Genomic DNA, 18,559 nt, shown 5'->3' on the forward strand with positions numbered 1-18,559 from the left:
TGGCTACTATTTTATTCCACTGCGCAATTCAAAATCAGGAAGCTTTAAGAAATGACCTGATGACACAAAATTACACTTCCGTATGTAACACATGGCTTGTAGTGTGCGTATCGTACACTGCAATAGCATTAGAACAAATACATGCTAATTCCTGCTATCGGAATTTCAATGAGAAAGATTTTTCCATTTAGAAAGGAAACCGGAATGAATGATTTTTGATTAAATACACCTAACATAACAAAAACATTGTAAATTTAATCAAAACCTGAATTATATCAGCCAAAAAAGAAAAGGATGCTGGTCATACGAAATTCAAAGGCATGAATAACCCAAAGAGCTTTCAAAGTTCCCAATCTATGATAAGCATTCCTTGTAACCAGCCTCTATACTTACACTTTGACCATTCATGCAACGATTAACACAGTAAGTTACCAATACAGTCAGCAAATAGCACAGGTTGAAACAACTGCATCCAGTGGGTTATTCTCTCTAAGTTAAGCATTGCTATAGGTTAAATGTAACCACAGAAAATTAAAAAAAAAATAAAAAAAAGTGTCATCTTTTTCATTATTACTGTAAGTTTGAAGCACAGGGCAAGTTTGGAATACAGAAATACTGTTTTGTACTGTGGGACTCTTACCTTTTGTCTTAGATTTATTCTCTTACTGAATGTACACAATGATAGGAAAAGCCTTGAAAAACATTGTTGTACTTAATGACTCTGCTTACATACTCGCTCAAGGTTTCAAATGCCATATTGGATTCCTGCCATCATGTGTATCATCACTGATAATAAAAATCCATGCATAAAATAAAGAGAAATCTACAGTTCATTCAGCATCAGTTGCATGTTTGTCTAAAAAAATAGGCAGTAAAATCTTACTTCTTTTGTTCAGGCCTGTCACATCAGCACAGCCCCACTGTTTCCTTGACATATGCTTACTCTGAAAGACCGTCTCTGCTCTTCAGCACATGGTGAGCTTTAGTTATTATTTTCTTTTTGTTTAAGAGCACGTTGGTGAAGAGTTTAGGTACTGAAATAAGGATTAACAGTCTGACAAGAAGGGAGGTCACCAAGACACAAATTACAGATGGGGCAGACCTATCAGCTAAGTTGATCTAAGTCCCTGATAATAAAAATACCCTTCTCCACTCAACACCTAGCTGTGCTTTGCTTGCTTTAGTTTTAAATGCTGTGAAGGATAATACCCTCTCTCTCCTTTCATATATCATGCCACAGTCTATAACTTCTTTGTGTGTGCGTGTGTGTGTGTGATGTTCCTTTATCAGCCTGAATTAGATTTAGATCCAGCAAAGCATTTTGGCAAATGTTCTATTTTCAGAATGAGAGTTTTACAGTTTCCCTAGTTAGAAAAGAGCATGACAGGTTTCTCCTGTGTTACAGACCAGTACTCTTGAGGGACAAGAAAGGCCTCCTCAGCCATTTGGTTGAAGTGATCTATCTCACAAAGCTTTCTGAAAGTCTGCACAACACAGCCATGATTTTCACACTCTGATCTTCCTGGTAATCAGTGATATAACACAAAGAAAAGGCACAAAGCTGCCTCAGGGGAGGTTCAGACTGGACACGAGGAAAGATTTCTCTGCCACGAGCGTGGGCAAACACTGGCATAGGTTTCCTAGTGAGGTGGTTGGTGCCCCAAACCTGTCGGTGGTCAGGAGGCACTGGGATAATGCCCTCACTAATATGCTCGAGCTTTTGGTTATCACTGAAGTGGTCGGGCAGTTGGACTCGAGGATCTTTGTAAGGTCCCTTTCTACTGAACTATTTGATAAGTCTGTTTCTGTCAGCTTACGTCCTTGTGACTAGAGACAGCCTGTAGGGAGCCACTGTTGCGGATGACATCCAGCAATGCCAGGTGCTCTCCCAAAAATCTGCTCATCTCAGAGCCTTTTTCTAGAGCTGTCAGGTTATCAGATACCTAGCCTAATTCTTCCAAGCATTCTCCTATCACTGTTCCTTCAAAACTAGAGGTCACGCAGCTTAATTTAGGGAGGTTAGATGGACTTGCTTTGGAGGATGATATTTTCTTTCCTTCTCTCATCACTGACTTTGGTCACCCGTTCATTTAAACAGCAGGCTCTCAGGCATACTTTATTTCTCTAACATTTCTTCAGCATGTATGCGGAGCTGTAAAAAGGGCAAGAAATATGGTTTCAATAATATATTCCGATATATGGAATATATTATTCCATGCTGGTGATTTAAGCTGAGATGAAATACAGAGTATTATGTATCACTACAGAGGCTGTTAGGCCTTATTTTTATTTTAATATTTTCTGAGAAAAAAAGCCATTTGCCAGTCTGTTCTGGAGTCGGAGTTTCAGAAGATTTGCAAATACGAGTGCCCTGACAATCTGATGGATACCAAGGAAGAGAAGTAAGAAAATAAGCAGGTCAACTGCGGGAGTTTCCAAACTTCACACACAAATTTGCTGATCTCGGTCTCAAGTCTGCGTGCTCTCTGAAGAGCCCAGAGGCAGCAGGCAGGACGAGTGGCTGGCTTCTGTCAGACGGGAATTATGCTGCTGCTCAGCGTGTAACGATCCAGTTATTTAAATAGATTTGGACTGCTGACAAACTGTTTTCTAACAATGTGTGATGATCTTTAGCTTTAATTTCAAACCCTCCGATACTTTCTTTCTGAAATACTTAACCATTTAATATATCTAATTGCTGGAAGGTGATGCAACTTCAATTTTAACCTTCCGCATTCAGACATCATCATGTCTAACGATGTCTGAACCAGAGGTCAGGCTCCGAGGCCAGATACTCCATCTCCTTTTGTCAGGTGTTAGGGCAATTAATTGCCCTTTTTCCTTCTCATATATAATAATGTCGTCAGTGTAATTTACCCCTTCCTGCTAAGTTGCACAACTGTTTCCATCTAAGTGCGTACAGTTACAGTCTATCTCATATGTCTCGCAGTTGTCAGGTTATTACAAGAGCTAATGTCAATGCAGTTACAACAAAGTAGTTATTATTTGAATCTAAGGATTCAGCAGACTGTGCTGGAGCACTCTGAACAAAATCCTAGACATGAAATTAAACAATGTGGATGGTCCGTGAGTAATAAATGAAACTAATCTAGCCAGAGAAACACAATGAGAAAATGGATGCTTCAGGAGTTCTCCCTACCTTGTTCTGGAGTTGGTAAAGTAGCATTTTTATTATGGGAATAAAAAGGCAATGAAAATACAGTTTGGGATCAGAGATACTGTAAATCTTGTGATTAGTAATATTATTTTATGCTTTCCCAACTATGAAAATTTTATTACTTATTTAATCAAGTAAATCAATTCAATAAATGTTGCTACTCTGCACTTTTTAACACCTTTCACTGTAAGTTCCCTGCCTGCTTTATAAACAGCAACCTCCTGGGTGAAAAGTGAAAACAAGAATTTTATCCACAAGAAGAGTTCAGCTAACAAACATTTTCCTTTTAATGTAAACAGAGATACATTATATAAACGACTGCAGTATCTATCAGAAGGCAAACCCTGACCCCTTTTGCCTCTCAAAAACTCTATAAATGTCATCCTTGTTGCAAAGGAAAAATATTCAATATTAGAATCAGGTTTGATAGCAATCATTATTTCGTCAGGTATGAGTAGAAAAGGAGGGCTATCTAGAAAAAAAAGGCCTGTGAAAGATCTGTCTCAAGAGCGAGCAGTCTATACCCAATAAAGTCAAACAACTGTATGAGAAGCCACAGCTAAAAAGTGAAAAAGTCTGTAATTTAGTTATTTTAATAGTTTTAAGTTTCTCTGAACAAAACACTGCACCATGTATTAAAAAAAAAAAAAGGCAAAGACAGAAATACAGTGATACTAACATTTACATTTAAACCTATTTCATATATGCTATTCATGATCATGGGCAAATCAGAAGTGGTAGGCTTCATCTAAGGCTGCTTCTTTTTCCTACCATTACCCTTTTTCTTACCCTCACCCTCTATTTAGATATACCTCAACTCTTCATCAATCTTCTGTGCATCACCTGCACAAATTTGCCTTTTCACTTCCAACGAGTTCCACTCCACCTGATTTTAAATCTTAGTCGGTCATTCCCACCTATTTCTCCCAGTGCCAGATGAAACACAAGGCAGCTCACCAAAATGGAGTTCCTGCTTTTCTTTCCCAAACCTTTTTTGCCATGACAGGCAGAATTTCACCTCCTTTTAGCAACCATATCAACTGAGGAAAATGAAAGTTGTCTTGGCAGAAGCCACTCCTCTGTGATAGTTTCTAACTAAAGCTATTCCTCTTCTTCAGATGGTGCTGAGACAGAAGCACTTTTCCAAGGCTTCTAAATTTTCAGAAAGCCATTTCAGAGAGATTTGTTGAATAAAATAAAACAAAAATAAAAACAAAAAACCCACTGGTGATCAGATTCCTCCTTATTTACCTACCCTAATAACCCTAATACTGGCTTTGTAAATCACACCATTCAGTTAGAAAGAATGTCCCTAGAAAGACAGGGTAGCTCTTAAAATCATCCACAAAAGAAGCGATGAAAAAAAAAAAGCTTGAGTTATCTCTCTCTCCTCCTCAGATTTTGCATCAGAGCCTGTGTTATTTAATCTTTTCATGACAGGAATGAGATGTCCTCTGTATCACAGCCACTACAAGCAGTAAGTACACCAGAATTTCTAGCAGCAAAGAAGTTATACGGCAATCTACTTAATCACATGCCTCAAGAAAACACAGGTATTTCTTTTAAAATATTATTAGGCCCTTCAATTTCATGAGTACTTACTTTTCTTGTAAATGCATGAGAGTGTAATACTTTCAATAATAGTTTTACAGTGAAGGATTCCTGAAGCAGTCATGAAAACCTTCACTACATGATTTTGTTTTTAAATTGGAAGCAATCAGTTTTTCCTTTGATCTGTGTGAGAAGCACGAGGAAAAACAACACAGTGCAATCAGTACTGTACACAGGCTACTATTCTGCAGTCAAGTTCAAAACATTTAAGTCAATTTGTTTATTGGGAAAGAAAGTGAACAAACTGATTTCTAAGAAGACAAATTGTGCATTATTTGCTTAAAATGAAATAACAAAGAAACTTAGGGTAATGGTGAAATCTATTTTACTTTATTTAAGAAATCTATATTTCTGTTGAAATCTGCTATACTCAGAATGTTTATGATTTAAAAATCAGCTTAGTCTTTTGTACAAGAATTTCCTAGTGCCAATCACAGGACGAACTGATGGTAATATGCAACTAAATCACAGATGATATGCAGACAAAGTAACTAATATTACTTATTTTTAGCTTAGGCTCTGCAGCATTATTGAAAATTTGTGATTGTAGTGAGTATAAATACTCGTAGGATGAGATCGATATGTAAATAATATTAAACTTCATTGTATCAGACAGTACAGGAAAGTTAAAAGTAACACCACCACCACCCCCCAACAGTATTTGTCTATTCACTTTGATCAGGGCTATGAATTAACAGTGATGTCCTTAAGCACATATTTAGTACTCTGCTGTAGAGTGAGAGATTTAAACAAATATTTAGTTCTTGCTCTAAACCTGCGGTTATGCATTTCCAAAAAGACATAATGCAAACTTTTCTTCCTTTTTTTTTTTTTTTTTTAGGCACACAACAATATTTGCTTAATTTCAGTCCAGTCTTCTTTAGATTTTACATCTCAGTCTACAAGATCACAGATGACACACCACTAATTCAAGTCTGGAGTAAAATTAGAGAATGAATATATTTCTGGAAACTCACTATTTGACTGGTTTTTTTTTTGTGTGTGTGTGTTTTTGTTTGTTTGTTTGTTTTTTCCTGTAAAAATGACATAGGAAGTGGTTTAACAGAAGTTCTTCATTTTCTCCTGTACACTGCAACTTGTTCGCTGCTTTTTCTTTTTTTTTTTTTTTCCCCCCAGAGGGGGGTTAAAATCTGCTGATAGCACGTATGGGGACATAACCCATTTTGCTGTCATCTGTGCAACATGGACCTTAAGAATGATCTTAATTCTCTTTCTTCTTTGGCAAAAAAGACAAAGCAGTGAAAAGAGGGCAGGGGTGAGGGGCGTTGGGGGAACCTACACACATTATCTGCCTGCCAAACTGTGCAGGGACAAGAATGTAAAACAGTTTGAATCCCTCTCTAAAACCTACTACATCATTTAGTCCTTTCTTCTACTTGGTGCAGGTTCATCCCTTTCAACTTCTTTTGCAGCAGTGACACGATCCAGTTTCAAGGAACTGAAGTCAAACCATCGATCCCACTTGCTTTTCAGATGTTATCTTACACTTCTGTAACGCTCCCAAAATAACCTGGCCTTACTGTTGCCACATAACTAGGTAGTAAGTAATGGGCAATGTGTGGCTTCTCTGCAATTTAACCCGATACATTGGGTTAACCCAGTAACATTGACTAGAGTTAGGTACTTTGGAAACAGAAAGAAAGAAGAAAACAGGAAGAAGGAGCAAGTGATGGGACTGTCAAAACCAGAAGTGAGCAATAAACGTGCATGCTGCAATGGATGCATTAAAGACTGAATAAATACAGAGGTATCAGTCCTACACAACAACCAGGAGTCTACAAAGCATGAACAAACAGTCAGGAAAGCAGGGGGCAGGAGAGAAGAAAACAAAAGAACGAAGGTCCTGACCTAGCAATACCCAAACCAACACAAAATGAGGAATCTGAGGACAATGCAAGAACCCAGATCCCTGTGATGGTGACCTAGCACCACTCTGCCTGTGCTTTAGAGTTTCACAGCTATTTGCTCTCACGGTGGGGATTCCTTGCCGTTAAGCACCAGTTGGTGAGCAGACCAATGTCTCCTCAATAAAGAACCCAAAGTGATGAGAGTTAGCAGCTGTCAGGTGTTGAGCGACAGTGCAAAGGCTAAATTTTACTTCAAGATATACATGCATAGCATCAGAGGATTTTAATAAGACACACATTTAATATCATTTAACTAGGTGAGTTGCCCACATTTCTCCCCTCAAATTTATGATTTTTTTTCTCTAATAATAAGTAATGTGTATTGCCAAAGCCAGACTTTGCCCCATTGCTTGAAACTTGCAAAATCTAGTTAGTCTCCATTTACTGTTCTTCTAGCTCACGGTCAGATTTGTTGGAAGTTCTGCAAAGCAATTCTACTTCTACAAAAGGATGTCAAAAAGATGGATTAATTCATAATAATGGGCTTTGCCAAATCGAAAGGGATACTGAAACATCTCTTATTATTCCAGAATGGCCAAGGAGTGGGAGATGGGTCAATTGGTTCCTCAGCTATATCCTTCCATGAAAGGTTAAAAAAAAATCTCTGTAAGCTTGTGAAGATGTACTTAAGTCCTCGTAACACATATGGCAGAAGTTAAATAAATGGGCTGTCTTCTTGCAGGAAATTACACTGTTCACCATCAAGCAGAATGTTAAGGAATCTGAGTTTCTCTCCTGCAGAGGGATAATGAACCCATATAATTCCATTTATCATAGTGAAGAAGCACTGAAAAAGTAAGTCACTCCACAGGTATACTCCTTTTTCCACATTTGCCCATAATATATAATCATAACTCATTGGTGTACACTTTCAGTTTCAATGGTATTAGATTATAGATAACTGACATTCTTCTAATATATTAAATCTACCAACTGTCATTTCCTGCTTATTGACATAACCTTAAGAAAAGGAGAAGAAGAGAAGAAGAGAATTTTATAATTGTGAGAAATAAAAAGCTCATAGCTTTCCTTCTGCAAAGCCATCTCCTACCTGAAGGAGGAGGTCAGAAGCTGGTTTGACTCTCTGCTGGAAAAGCACACTTAGCGTTCGATTCTGTTGTTCCAAATCAAAAACTCTCGTTTTCAGCTTTATACATTCTTCCCTCAGATCCTGCAGCACAAGGGAAGACAGGAAGATTAGAAAGCAGGTAACAGAAGCAATTTTAAAAGCTCTATGTAATGTCGGATACTAAGAAGGAATTTAGAATTTAGAATAGTGCAATCCTACTGGGGACAAGGGACCTACAAAGATCATCAAATCCAACTGCCTGACCACTTCAGGCACTGAATAACTGATAACAACAACTTAAAGCCTGTTATTGAGGGCATTATCAAAATGCCTCTTGAACACTGACAGGCATGGAGCATCAACTTGTATATATATGAACAACATATACAGCTTTTAAAATAGTACAGATCAGAAAAATTTGCTACTTCATTTTCTCTGGTTGGTCGATCATCACATGATAATATCAAAGAAATCTTGTAATGAAAAATAGTAGTTACATGCTACATCCTTTTGGAGTTTTCTGTTAGTATAAAAAGTGACTGCTAGCAACGTGTTTCATTTTGCACCCTACTCAAAGCACAAAACAGCAATTAAGATATGAATATTGTAATGAGCATACGCTAAGGAAAAAGCTTCAGCCACACCATACCAGAAAGAAGTTCAAAGAGGCACTGTGCCTTCAAGGTACTCTTCTGAAGTCGTATCCCCTCCCTGCTTTTTCTGGAGTAACCAAGTCAGCAATGCTGGCTGCATGTTGTGGATGGTCTGTACCTTCTCCACTGTAACTAGTCGCTGTAGAGGAGGCCAGGCCTTAGTTGGATGTTGATTCACCAGACACACTTGTGAAGATGATCCTGCCTGCCATTTCCAATATGAGGTACCAAAAAGCCTTCAGATAGGCCATTAGAGCAGAGGTAATGCATAAAGACCATTAGAAGCAGAGGCAGAGTGTGAAACGTCTGCATCGTAAGGCACAGGATGTAACTGCCACAACCAAAAGATGCAGGTCTTTTAGCCAGGGCTATGGCAGGTTCATCATGAACAAGCCATTAGTGGCTTCCCTATACAGCAAATTATCTATCTATCTATCTATCTATCTATCTAATTTCTAATGTCAATACAAGACCTGCTTTTCCTGGCCACGTGGAGGAATAAAGGATTCTATCAGAAAGAGGATTTTGATTTTGGAAAGAAAGCTGAATCTGACATTCCACCTTCCCCCATAATTTCTGCAGCTGTCTACTTTGAGGTATGGGAGCTTCTTAAATTAGGAAGAGCTGTTTGCTAATAAAGATCACATATAAAAGTAATAAGCTACGGCCACATCTAGTTTTATTTAAAAAAAATAAATAAAAAATGAACCCCCCGAAACACCTTGCCTTATGCTTTTAAATTTAGGACAGTTGCTGCCCTGTGGTATTGCCTAACTGATTTTACTTCCCACCATATGAAGGTGGAGAAACAGGCCTCTGGATCCCCATATGCTGTCCTGTCAATACCATTATCAACATAATGACCTACCCTCATGAGAAAACAACACAGAGGAGGAAACTGCAGTCAGATGTAGACTAAATTCTTGCCTACAGTAGCTCGTCTCCACTGCAGCCAGCACTGAGGTTATAAGAGGTGAACACACAATAAAGTAAGCTCATCTTGAGACTTTCAGAAAATTGTAAACATCTTTTTATGCATATAGTATGCATCAGACTTTATGATGCCACTGGATGAGTGCAGTTATTTTCTCTTGATATTTTATCAGCTTAATATTTGTTTTAAGTGGCCATCAGGCTATAAGTAAAATTGTTAGAGCCTTTTAATATAACCCCCCAAAATCTTGAATTCGATGTTATATAAAAAATCTAAAGCTTTGATTTCTGACAGTGAGACCTATTTTATCTCCGGTCTCACACAAAGCAATCACTAATAGGAAATTGTAAGCATCAAGTCTCATCATTATCTGCCTTTCACAAATAATCAGAGAATTTAAAACAAAGCCTAAGTTGCTACAACATTGTTTAACATTTCAACACTGCTAAGTGTACTGAAAGGGAAAAATGATTCACAGAAACTGACACTGTAGAAAGAAATTAAATCTTAGCAATGCCTCTGCTCAAAACTTTCTTATCTTACAGTCCTAAAACCATAAGATTTATGTTTGAAACTTTAGACTTCCTGTAAAAAGTGAAATATAAGATAGTAGATTACCCACCCAGATGCTATAAACTGTGCCAATGGCAATGCCACTTATAGTACAGAAAAGAAATGAAGCACATTAAGGTAGCAGTATTCTGGTAAAATAAAGTCTCAGTTTAGAAAGCTGAAGTCTTAAAATTACCAATTAATACAACTATCAAATGTCTGAAACAACTATTTCCTCTCCTGTGTGCAAAACGACCAGCTATTAAGATCACAATCTCCCAAATATGTAAGGTATTCCTACGGTCTCACTATAGCAATAACTGAGCATCTATCTACTCCTGCTTTTCTGTTCAGTATGAGACTCGTCTTCTCCAAAATGGCATTCAGTGCCCATTTCTAGAGGTTCCAGAAATGTGCTGCTCTTCCTCTGAATGTGCTTCTTCTGTTTGAATAATCCAGTTCATTTTATTTCTCTGATGAAAAAGGAGGAGAAATAACTTTCCTACAAAACCCTGAAAAAACTATATTCCCTCAATATACTAACGAAGAAGAAGGTGATATGCAAAGAGCAAAAACGTAGATCAGAAGATGATTTAATTAAGTGGTATAACTCAAATTTCAAACTGCTGATCTAGGTTTTACATGAAGAAAATACAATAAAACATACAGTCCCCAGCACTCTTACCATCTCATGTGATATGAGGAGTCTTTGGATAGAAGGAGAAAGAATAGATGCTTCCAGTAAGTATCATAGCACACACGTTTGTCTCAAATCATTTTTTTTTGACTTTTTAAATTTCCCAGAGGTAAAATTTTCTATTAGTTAGTGGTAGAAAATCCATATAATTTTGCTACATAGAATTGTGATTTTTTGCTGTTTGGCTAATTCAGCACAAACCTCAACTTAATATAGTTTTTCCATAGTCCACAGTAAAAGAAAAAAAAAAAAGCCTCCCACATTAGAGAAATTCTATATGTATTGTAACAACCGACAAACTTGAAACGTGCACATTTAAGACTGTAATTCCATTTCAAGGTTTCAGTGACATTGATAAATCACTCAAGCTTTGCTCACTCAATTTGTGTCACCAGAATCTCTCGGTGGAATCACAGTCCTTCCACATACTGGTGAGTACACAGTGCTTTATTCGTTACATTACAGCATGTACTTAATTTAAACAAAAATTAGTCCTTGAGGGACAATTTCAAACTCACAGCAAAGCCTACGCAGTGTGCGTTACTGTACAAAATCACTCCTCTCCATTTTCTGAAAGCTCCCGGCTTTTCTTCATGTCTCACTATGCCCCAGAGGTGTGTTATCTCACTGTGGCATGACTGGCTCTGTCTTACTGCTTAGCTGCACTACCCTAGATTTATCTGTTTACTAGTTACTATTTGGATTCAGATATCCACTTATTTGGGACTGGCGTGAGGAGCCCTGGTTCCTCTTTATTGCATGCTATTGTGTTCCTGTCTTTTCTTATAAAAGGACTTGTATGAATGGTGTCAGGAGAACTCTAACAGTTAAATATTCATTAGCATTTAGAAAAGTACCCTCTTTCCTCTTTCTATGGATATTAAATTAGCTGTTATTACTCAGTAATAGGTAAGCAGCTGTTACTTCCCATCAATACTAAGTAAATCACTTTATTAAAATGTATTCAGATCTGGTTTTATTGTATCCATATGAACTCCTTGGTTCCTATGGGCTTGGGAGGATTCATTACTGAGAAAGTACGTAGTCATCAAAATGTCTGACACCTTTGAAATGGTATTCAGGAAACTCCTCTCTTCAGTGGAAAACAACCATGTTATTCCCAAACTAGAAATTAATATAGAGATTAGCCCTCTGGTAAATATTTAATCACATATGGTTTTAGTTTACAAAATGTGGATCAGGTTTTTGTGTGTGTTAATATATAAGAAAATGCCTCCATCTTCACTTAAGCTGTATTGAAATGCAGGTTCGGGATTTTTAAAAAATAGCTGATGTTTCTAAGAGGTGTTACAGCAATAGCTCTGTAGGCTGCAGTCCTCTGATGATACACAGACCATACAGCATATGCGTATACAGAGTATAGGGAGTATAGGCAGAGTAATACAAGGCAGACAGCAGCTGTGCAAACTTGCCCATATGTTGTGGTTCACAAAGATCACCTCCAAGTTACAATACTTCCAAGAGCTGCAAGGAAACATCCCTCTTCTAGAGCAAAAGGCTTTGTCATGCTTCAGTAAGTCATGGAATGAAATAATGATACATGAATCCCCAACCTGTGGAAACAGCTGTTTTGTGGCTGCAATTCTTGGGGGAAGAGATTTAGGGAATATTCTTACTTCTGGGTTTCTGATTCCAGGAACATGTGGCCCAAACTGGCAATGGCACCCTCCAGAGTCTTGCATCACTCACCTACAAGTCACCTCTGCCCATCTCTGCCTCCACAGCAGGGTACCCAAAAGCAGACTTACTGGGGGCAGAACATCTCCCTGAACATCTCCTAATCTGTCCAGAAGGTCATAAAGTTGGTTCACAAAAAATTGGCTCATCAAGGCGCTGAGCAGGGTCTCCATCCTTTTCCCCGCTGTCCAGATGAACAAATGCAATAATCTGCATGTACTTTGTATTCACTGACGTGCAGATGTTTAGGGCTGTAGATGTTTGTCTCACCTGCTGCCAGGGCATGCTCCCTTCTGTTAATTTAGTTGGCGGAGCTCAGGGTCATCTCGTTCATGCCAAAGCAGCGCAGCAGCCACCCTGCAGCCACACCTGTGCCCAGCCTCCTGCCTCCTCAGTCCTGAGCTGTGTCCTGACCCCTGGCTCAGTTTCCCTTGGATGCCTGCTCTGAGCAATGAACCTACCAGAGGCTTTGGAGCCTCTCCCCTAAAACTGTTCCCGTATGTTGCTATATCTGCATCTGCAAAGTTTTTGGGTGCATGGAGGAGGTTTTTGATTATCTTAACTTGGTGTTTCTTGCTGCATTTTAAGAACATTATTTCTCGTCCTGTCATTCAGTGTAGACAAAACAGTTTATATTCTTCCTTGCACTATCTGCACTAAAAGACTGTATTTATGTTCCTTTCAGACTTGTCTTTTTAAAGCTAAATGATCCAAAACATTTTAATAATTGCACATTCATCAAGTGTTCTAGATCTCACAAAGGATCATTTCATGAATACTGCAGTGTTTTATAGCTTATTATAAATCTTTATATCTTTTTTTTTTTGTGTGTTCTTTTTCCCCTAAGACAATGACGTCATGGAATTGTGTTCAACTTAAAGACCACTTTTTTGTATAATTGTTTGTCCTACCAGTTAATCCCTGCTCTCTCTGGGTAGCTGATTATTTCTGCTTGTATGTAATTACCTTGCTTTCCTCTCTATTGAATTCCATCTTACTTTTTTCCCAGAACACTTTTTCATTTTGCCAAGATCTTTTTTTAATTTTACTTGTCCCCCTAGGTTCTATTTGAAACTACCACACTTCATATTCAACAATTTGGAGTGTGAACGGAAACTTCAGACATGACTTGATCCAGAGCAGACCGTTACACAATCTACAGTGAATGTTTTCTTTTTGACAGGTTTGCAACAACCCCACAAGAATTTTGTTTATACAGTACTTCCCTTGCTTATCCAGAAGAATGGAGCATGAGGCCATCAAAAGACAAAATACATGATCTCTACTGCTGGTCCCCAGCCCATAAGTAGAGTAGCTGAATTGCCATTCTAGACTCGGTGCCCTCTCTTTTACCCGGGGAAGCACCAGCTGATACCTGGAAATCTTTCCTTTCCCTGAACGTGAGTGAAAGTGCCAACTACTGACTTGCACTGTAATTTTTTTGTATTTTATTTCACACAGGAACAGTCTGTGGGAGAGCCATAGCTAATTATGGATAAGGAATGGAGAAGTCACCATCTGGGGATGATTTTCAGACACTGTTGTCTCAGTGTAGGTAAAGAGTGTAGGCTCCTGTTTGACTGAGCCTTGAAGACGTACAGTTTCATGGACTTTTATTGACCTGGATTACAGAAAGCCCTTGAATTTGGGCCTGACATGTTGCAGCATTGGTAACTAAGTGTGTGAACACCATTTAAAAAAATGTACCCTATTAAGAATACATATATCTCAGATAGCCAATGAACTTCTGTAAGCTTTAAGTTAAACCAAAATACAACTTACCTTTTGAGTAAGTAAAGCCTGAACAACCTGATTAGCTACCTGAAAGAAATAGATAATATAGTTTAAGTACACGATCACATGTGTTTTTGCATAACATTACCTTCTTTTGTGGCTTTATACTCCATTTTCCATCTACAACCACCATGAAAACTACTATTTTCATTATTTACTAGCATTTTCATCAGGTTATACTAGCAAGAATATATAAAATGCCAGTCATTGCTTCTATGCTAGTCCTCTTCATACAAACATCTATCAATTTTAGTGTGACATGACGGACATTTCCTTAATTTCTGTCATCTCTTCTTTAAACTAGATTAAAACTTCACAGGTTTATATGCAGCTGTTGTGCATCAGCATGGATTGACTTGCATTCACTAGAGCTGATTTTTACCAGCTGAGGAGTCCTGAATGTTTTCATGAAGTTTAATTGCTTCTTGATTCAATATTGACAAAATGGTACATCTATCATGACAAGCAGAAACCATAAAGAGCCACAGAAAATTAAAGTACCTACTGTCATCAAAATGTGGTTGGAAGGCATTCACACCACACAGCATAATTGACTTGAATGACATTACACACCATTGATTAGCGGAACTATATATTCAATGGGGAATTGTTGAAGTTATTTATATTATACACCCTTTCTAATTTATATTTACCAGCAGGCATGGGGGGAAGAAGGAGGAATGGAAAGAAGGGCCAAGGTAAGATTTTCTGTTGATGATGTCTAACTTGCAAGTTACATTTTCAATGTAATATAAGAGTTGATGCTAATTCATTTCTGCAAAAGATTCAGTTCTGTTGGATCTAAAAGTTACCTTTGATTTGTACTATGGCAAAATTGCCTAGTATCAGTCTTTTCCTCCGAGTTGTTCCCTAACTTAAGGCAGCCTGTGGAACAATGGTCCCATAAAATTGCTCTATACATGATTTAACAGAAGACACAGGCTAATATTAGAACAGTAATAAGCAACAGGAGTAAATATGTTGCAGTTTTGAAAAACCATGTGCCTTGCCCTATGGGCTTTCAGAATCTACATCCAACAGCATTCCTTCTGGCATATTCTTTCAACGTCTGTTTGCTCTACCTGAAAATTGAACAAACCATGTCTAATACATTATTTCTTTACTTTCTGACATGGAGTTACTTTACCAAGAAGAACCGAAAGGTTCTTTGAAGTGTGTACAAGTCTCTTGCAACAGAATTGCCTACAGAATTATACCTATACCTTTATATATTGAGTGTAAATGGCATGATCCTCCAAATGAGAAAAAAACCTGAATTTGCCAATGCATATGGGACAAATTTTCTAACTCTGAGTGTATGAAGTTAGGTATCTAAATGGAAGTACTTGCCAGTGATCCATAGCTCCCCTAGATCTCATTAAGAAAGATATGGAGCTAGTTTCTTAACAAAATTAGGCTATTTCATTCTAGTACCTAGCAACATGGCAAAATGTGTTGCTATTACTATTCCAAGATTTTTAGGTCTGTATGCTTGGGGGGAACTGTGGTGGGAAGCCTCCAGTGAAATGTTCTGCAGCATCTACAGTTAATTTAGCAGTCTGTAAGTGGAATCCTGTCCAAACTTATGCATTTCGAATGAGGTTGTCATTCTAGTCCTACAACAGGGTTAGTGTCCAGATGGAAATACACTGCTAAGCTAGAAGATCATTTTTACTTACAGGTATCAAGAGACACCATGGATATGAACAACGTCAGCCAGTACTACAAAACTTATAGTCACAACTACCAAAAGCTGAGACCATTGAAGGCAGAGGGACTGGTATCTGAGATGCAGAGTATGTGAAATTCCCGCTGATATGAGACAGAACTGTGCCTCAATCCCTGCAAGAAAGAGGCTGTAAAATGACTTGACCTGTGACTCATCAAGTTAACAAGGCAAAACAAGGCATAGAACAGACGTGGCTGGTTCCTCACTCTGCTGTTATGCAGCATAAGACACCACTTGCCTTCACACTGCCTGCCTTTCTTTTTGGCTTAATAGCCAAGATTTTTTGGTGAGGCTTCTTTTTGTGGACTGCAGTGAAAGAGATAAAAGATCAAGCTTCACTTTTTCCTTACACGATTATGTTTACATATACATGTTATAAAGTGGTCTTAATAGAAAAGGTAAAACAGAATGAATCAGAGAAAAGAGACCCTAGTGTAACATCTGTTATACCTTTTACAAGTACTCAGATTTTACACGGCTGCCTTTAATGTATTTTTTCATATGCACAAAGACATTTCAACTGTACTAAAACGAAAGGTGTTATATTTTATTCAAACTTCAGAATGAGTTTTTACGATGACTTTGTATTTTTTATTAGCTAAGTGGATATGTATTCAATAACGTTACAGTTTAATTCTTAAAACATCAGCAAACATATTATCTAAGTTAAGTTACATGATTTCCTGCTTATAAGTATAGTGAAGCTTGACAGAAATCTCAGCTGGCACTGTAAAGTGAATAAACATGACATTACCACTTGCCAATAAACTGAGAGCTGAATTCTAGGATAGGAAACTAGGATTAGGCATGCTAACCTCAAACACTGAAGGTACAGGAAGACAATCCTGGTTTTAGCATTAAATTTTTCAGAGATGGAAAGATACGTATATGTGGTATTTCTGAAATTAAATGAGCTCTTTTAAGTATTAAGTACTGGAACTATTCAATAACACTTTCTTCCAGATATTTTTCTAAAGTTGTTTATATATACATTCAAAAATGAACAATTGCTTTCAAAATCAGTGAGTATTTATTAAAATTCATGAAGGACTCATTTTTTTTCCACAAAGATATTCATGCAAAACATTTTATTTTCTTGAGATCTCCAGTAAGAATCTTTTTTTGGAAAGGACTTTTTCACATGCAACACATCCTCAGAAGACTCTAGATGGAAGTGAAGGTTCTCACATCAACTGGGTTATTCACTAATTACTTTTATATCTAATCTCTATATTAGTACTGTAATGAAGCAGAATTTCCTGGGGAGCTCCCCCAAGGGGATGTGCTCAGGTGGGTGCTAACTCAGGAATCCTGCAGAACTTATGATTATTAAAAAAAGATTTTGCTGCCTAAGCCAACGGTAACAACTTCTTCACCTCAGTGCTCAGAAAGGAGTAGGTCCAAGTTTGTGACAGCTGAAACAATGCTGGCTGCAGTGTCCCTGCCAAAGCACCATGGAAGCTCAAAAGGGAAGGAGGAGAAAAAAGTGATACCGAACAATGGAAAGGACAAGAAAGGGCATTGCACACACACAAAAAGATAAGCAAACAAAACAAATAAAAAGTAGGGAAGCACAAAACCACAGGTGACAAGAAGCATCCTCTCCTGAAAAAAGTTGACACAGTGGGAGAAGATGGATACAGCTGTGATAATATCGAAGAACTGTAAACAACCAGCCTAATGTTGAAAATAATAAAGTTCACAGCATAGTTTGGTATAATTATTCATTCTTCGAACTGCAACAGCATGTAAAAAATACAGCCTTGGATCAGAAATCCATCACGTTACTGCAAACACAGAATAAATACATATCATCTGTCCTTGTAGTGTGCCTGCAGTGTTTTTTCTGGGAGGGGCAGTTATGGTGCTTTACACATCTCCAAAATGTAGACAGACGTAGACAGATTTTGTCTAAGACAATCTAAAAAATAATTTTAAGCTCTGTAATTTAAACTAAAGTAAGTAACTATATGGTAATTTCATCCCCATCACCAAGAGTGCACTGAATAGTGTGACTCAGGCCAATGCAGACCAAGGCTCTGCAGCTGGCCCACAGCCACAGAACAGACAGCATGCAGCCTGGTGGGAAAGTGGATCTGCAAAACACTGGTGAAAGTGTGGATTTGCTGATGAAAGTCAACCTAAATTGGAAGTTTGTTGTACCACAGCTATATTGATCATGACAGTAAAACTTCAGCAAACGCTAATTAAAAATTTAAAAAGCTGGTATGAATGCATGAATTGTTAGCTGCTATGTGTGGTTTAGACACTCGTGCACTCTTTTTTCAAAGGTAGAGCTAAGAAGCCTGAGTAGGTTTTTGGTGTGTTTTTTTTTTTTTTTGTTGCATGTTAGCTAAGTACTTACACTACTATGCATTCCCATTCCAGAACGAATAAATGATTTCCACTACGTAACACTTTAAGCTACTGAAAGTCTTGGACTTATTTTAAGTTCTTGCACATCCTGAAGAGCATTATTTCAGGAAAATGAGAGGAATGAGTAAACATCTCATCATACAGAGAAAGCTGTAAACTATAGGAGACACTGCCCAAAACCTTGTATGTCCTAAGGCAGACATTTCTGGAATGGTAAGCATTGATGGAGTGCTCAGGCAGTAACTGATGGGTGAATTATATAGCTGTAAATGGGAGGTCTGATCAGAAGATGAGCCATGCAGTAGAAGTCAGCCAACAGATAGCATAAAGACCCAGGTAT

The 18,559-nt window shown here is 37.9% G+C and overlaps 1 protein-coding gene and 1 long non-coding RNA gene across 39 annotated transcripts in view; one reads left to right on the forward strand and one right to left on the reverse strand.

Moving 5' to 3' along the window:
* NCKAP5 (NCK associated protein 5) overlaps positions 1-18,559 on the reverse strand; it is a 440,024-nt gene that overhangs the window by 77,967 nt on the left and 343,498 nt on the right. For all 38 annotated transcript variants that reach the window (XM_080599361.1, XM_080599367.1, XM_080599364.1 and 35 more), the window contains 2 exons: positions 14,103-14,141; positions 7,769-7,888 (listed from right to left, as the gene is read on the reverse strand). In XM_080599361.1, coding sequence (XP_080455487.1) covers positions 7,769-7,888; positions 14,103-14,141 — 159 coding nt within the window. The remainder of the gene's footprint in view (positions 1-7,768; positions 7,889-14,102; positions 14,142-18,559) is intronic.
* LOC308197976 lies at positions 14,159-18,550 on the forward strand. Its single transcript, XR_013953488.1, has 2 exons — positions 14,159-14,812; positions 15,796-18,550. It is a non-coding gene; the product is annotated as an uncharacterized lncRNA (long non-coding RNA).

Source organism: Anser brachyrhynchus (genome assembly GCF_964034855.1).
Source record: "Anser brachyrhynchus genome assembly, chromosome: 7".
NCBI classification, from domain to species: domain Eukaryota; kingdom Metazoa; phylum Chordata; class Aves; order Anseriformes; family Anatidae; genus Anser; species Anser brachyrhynchus.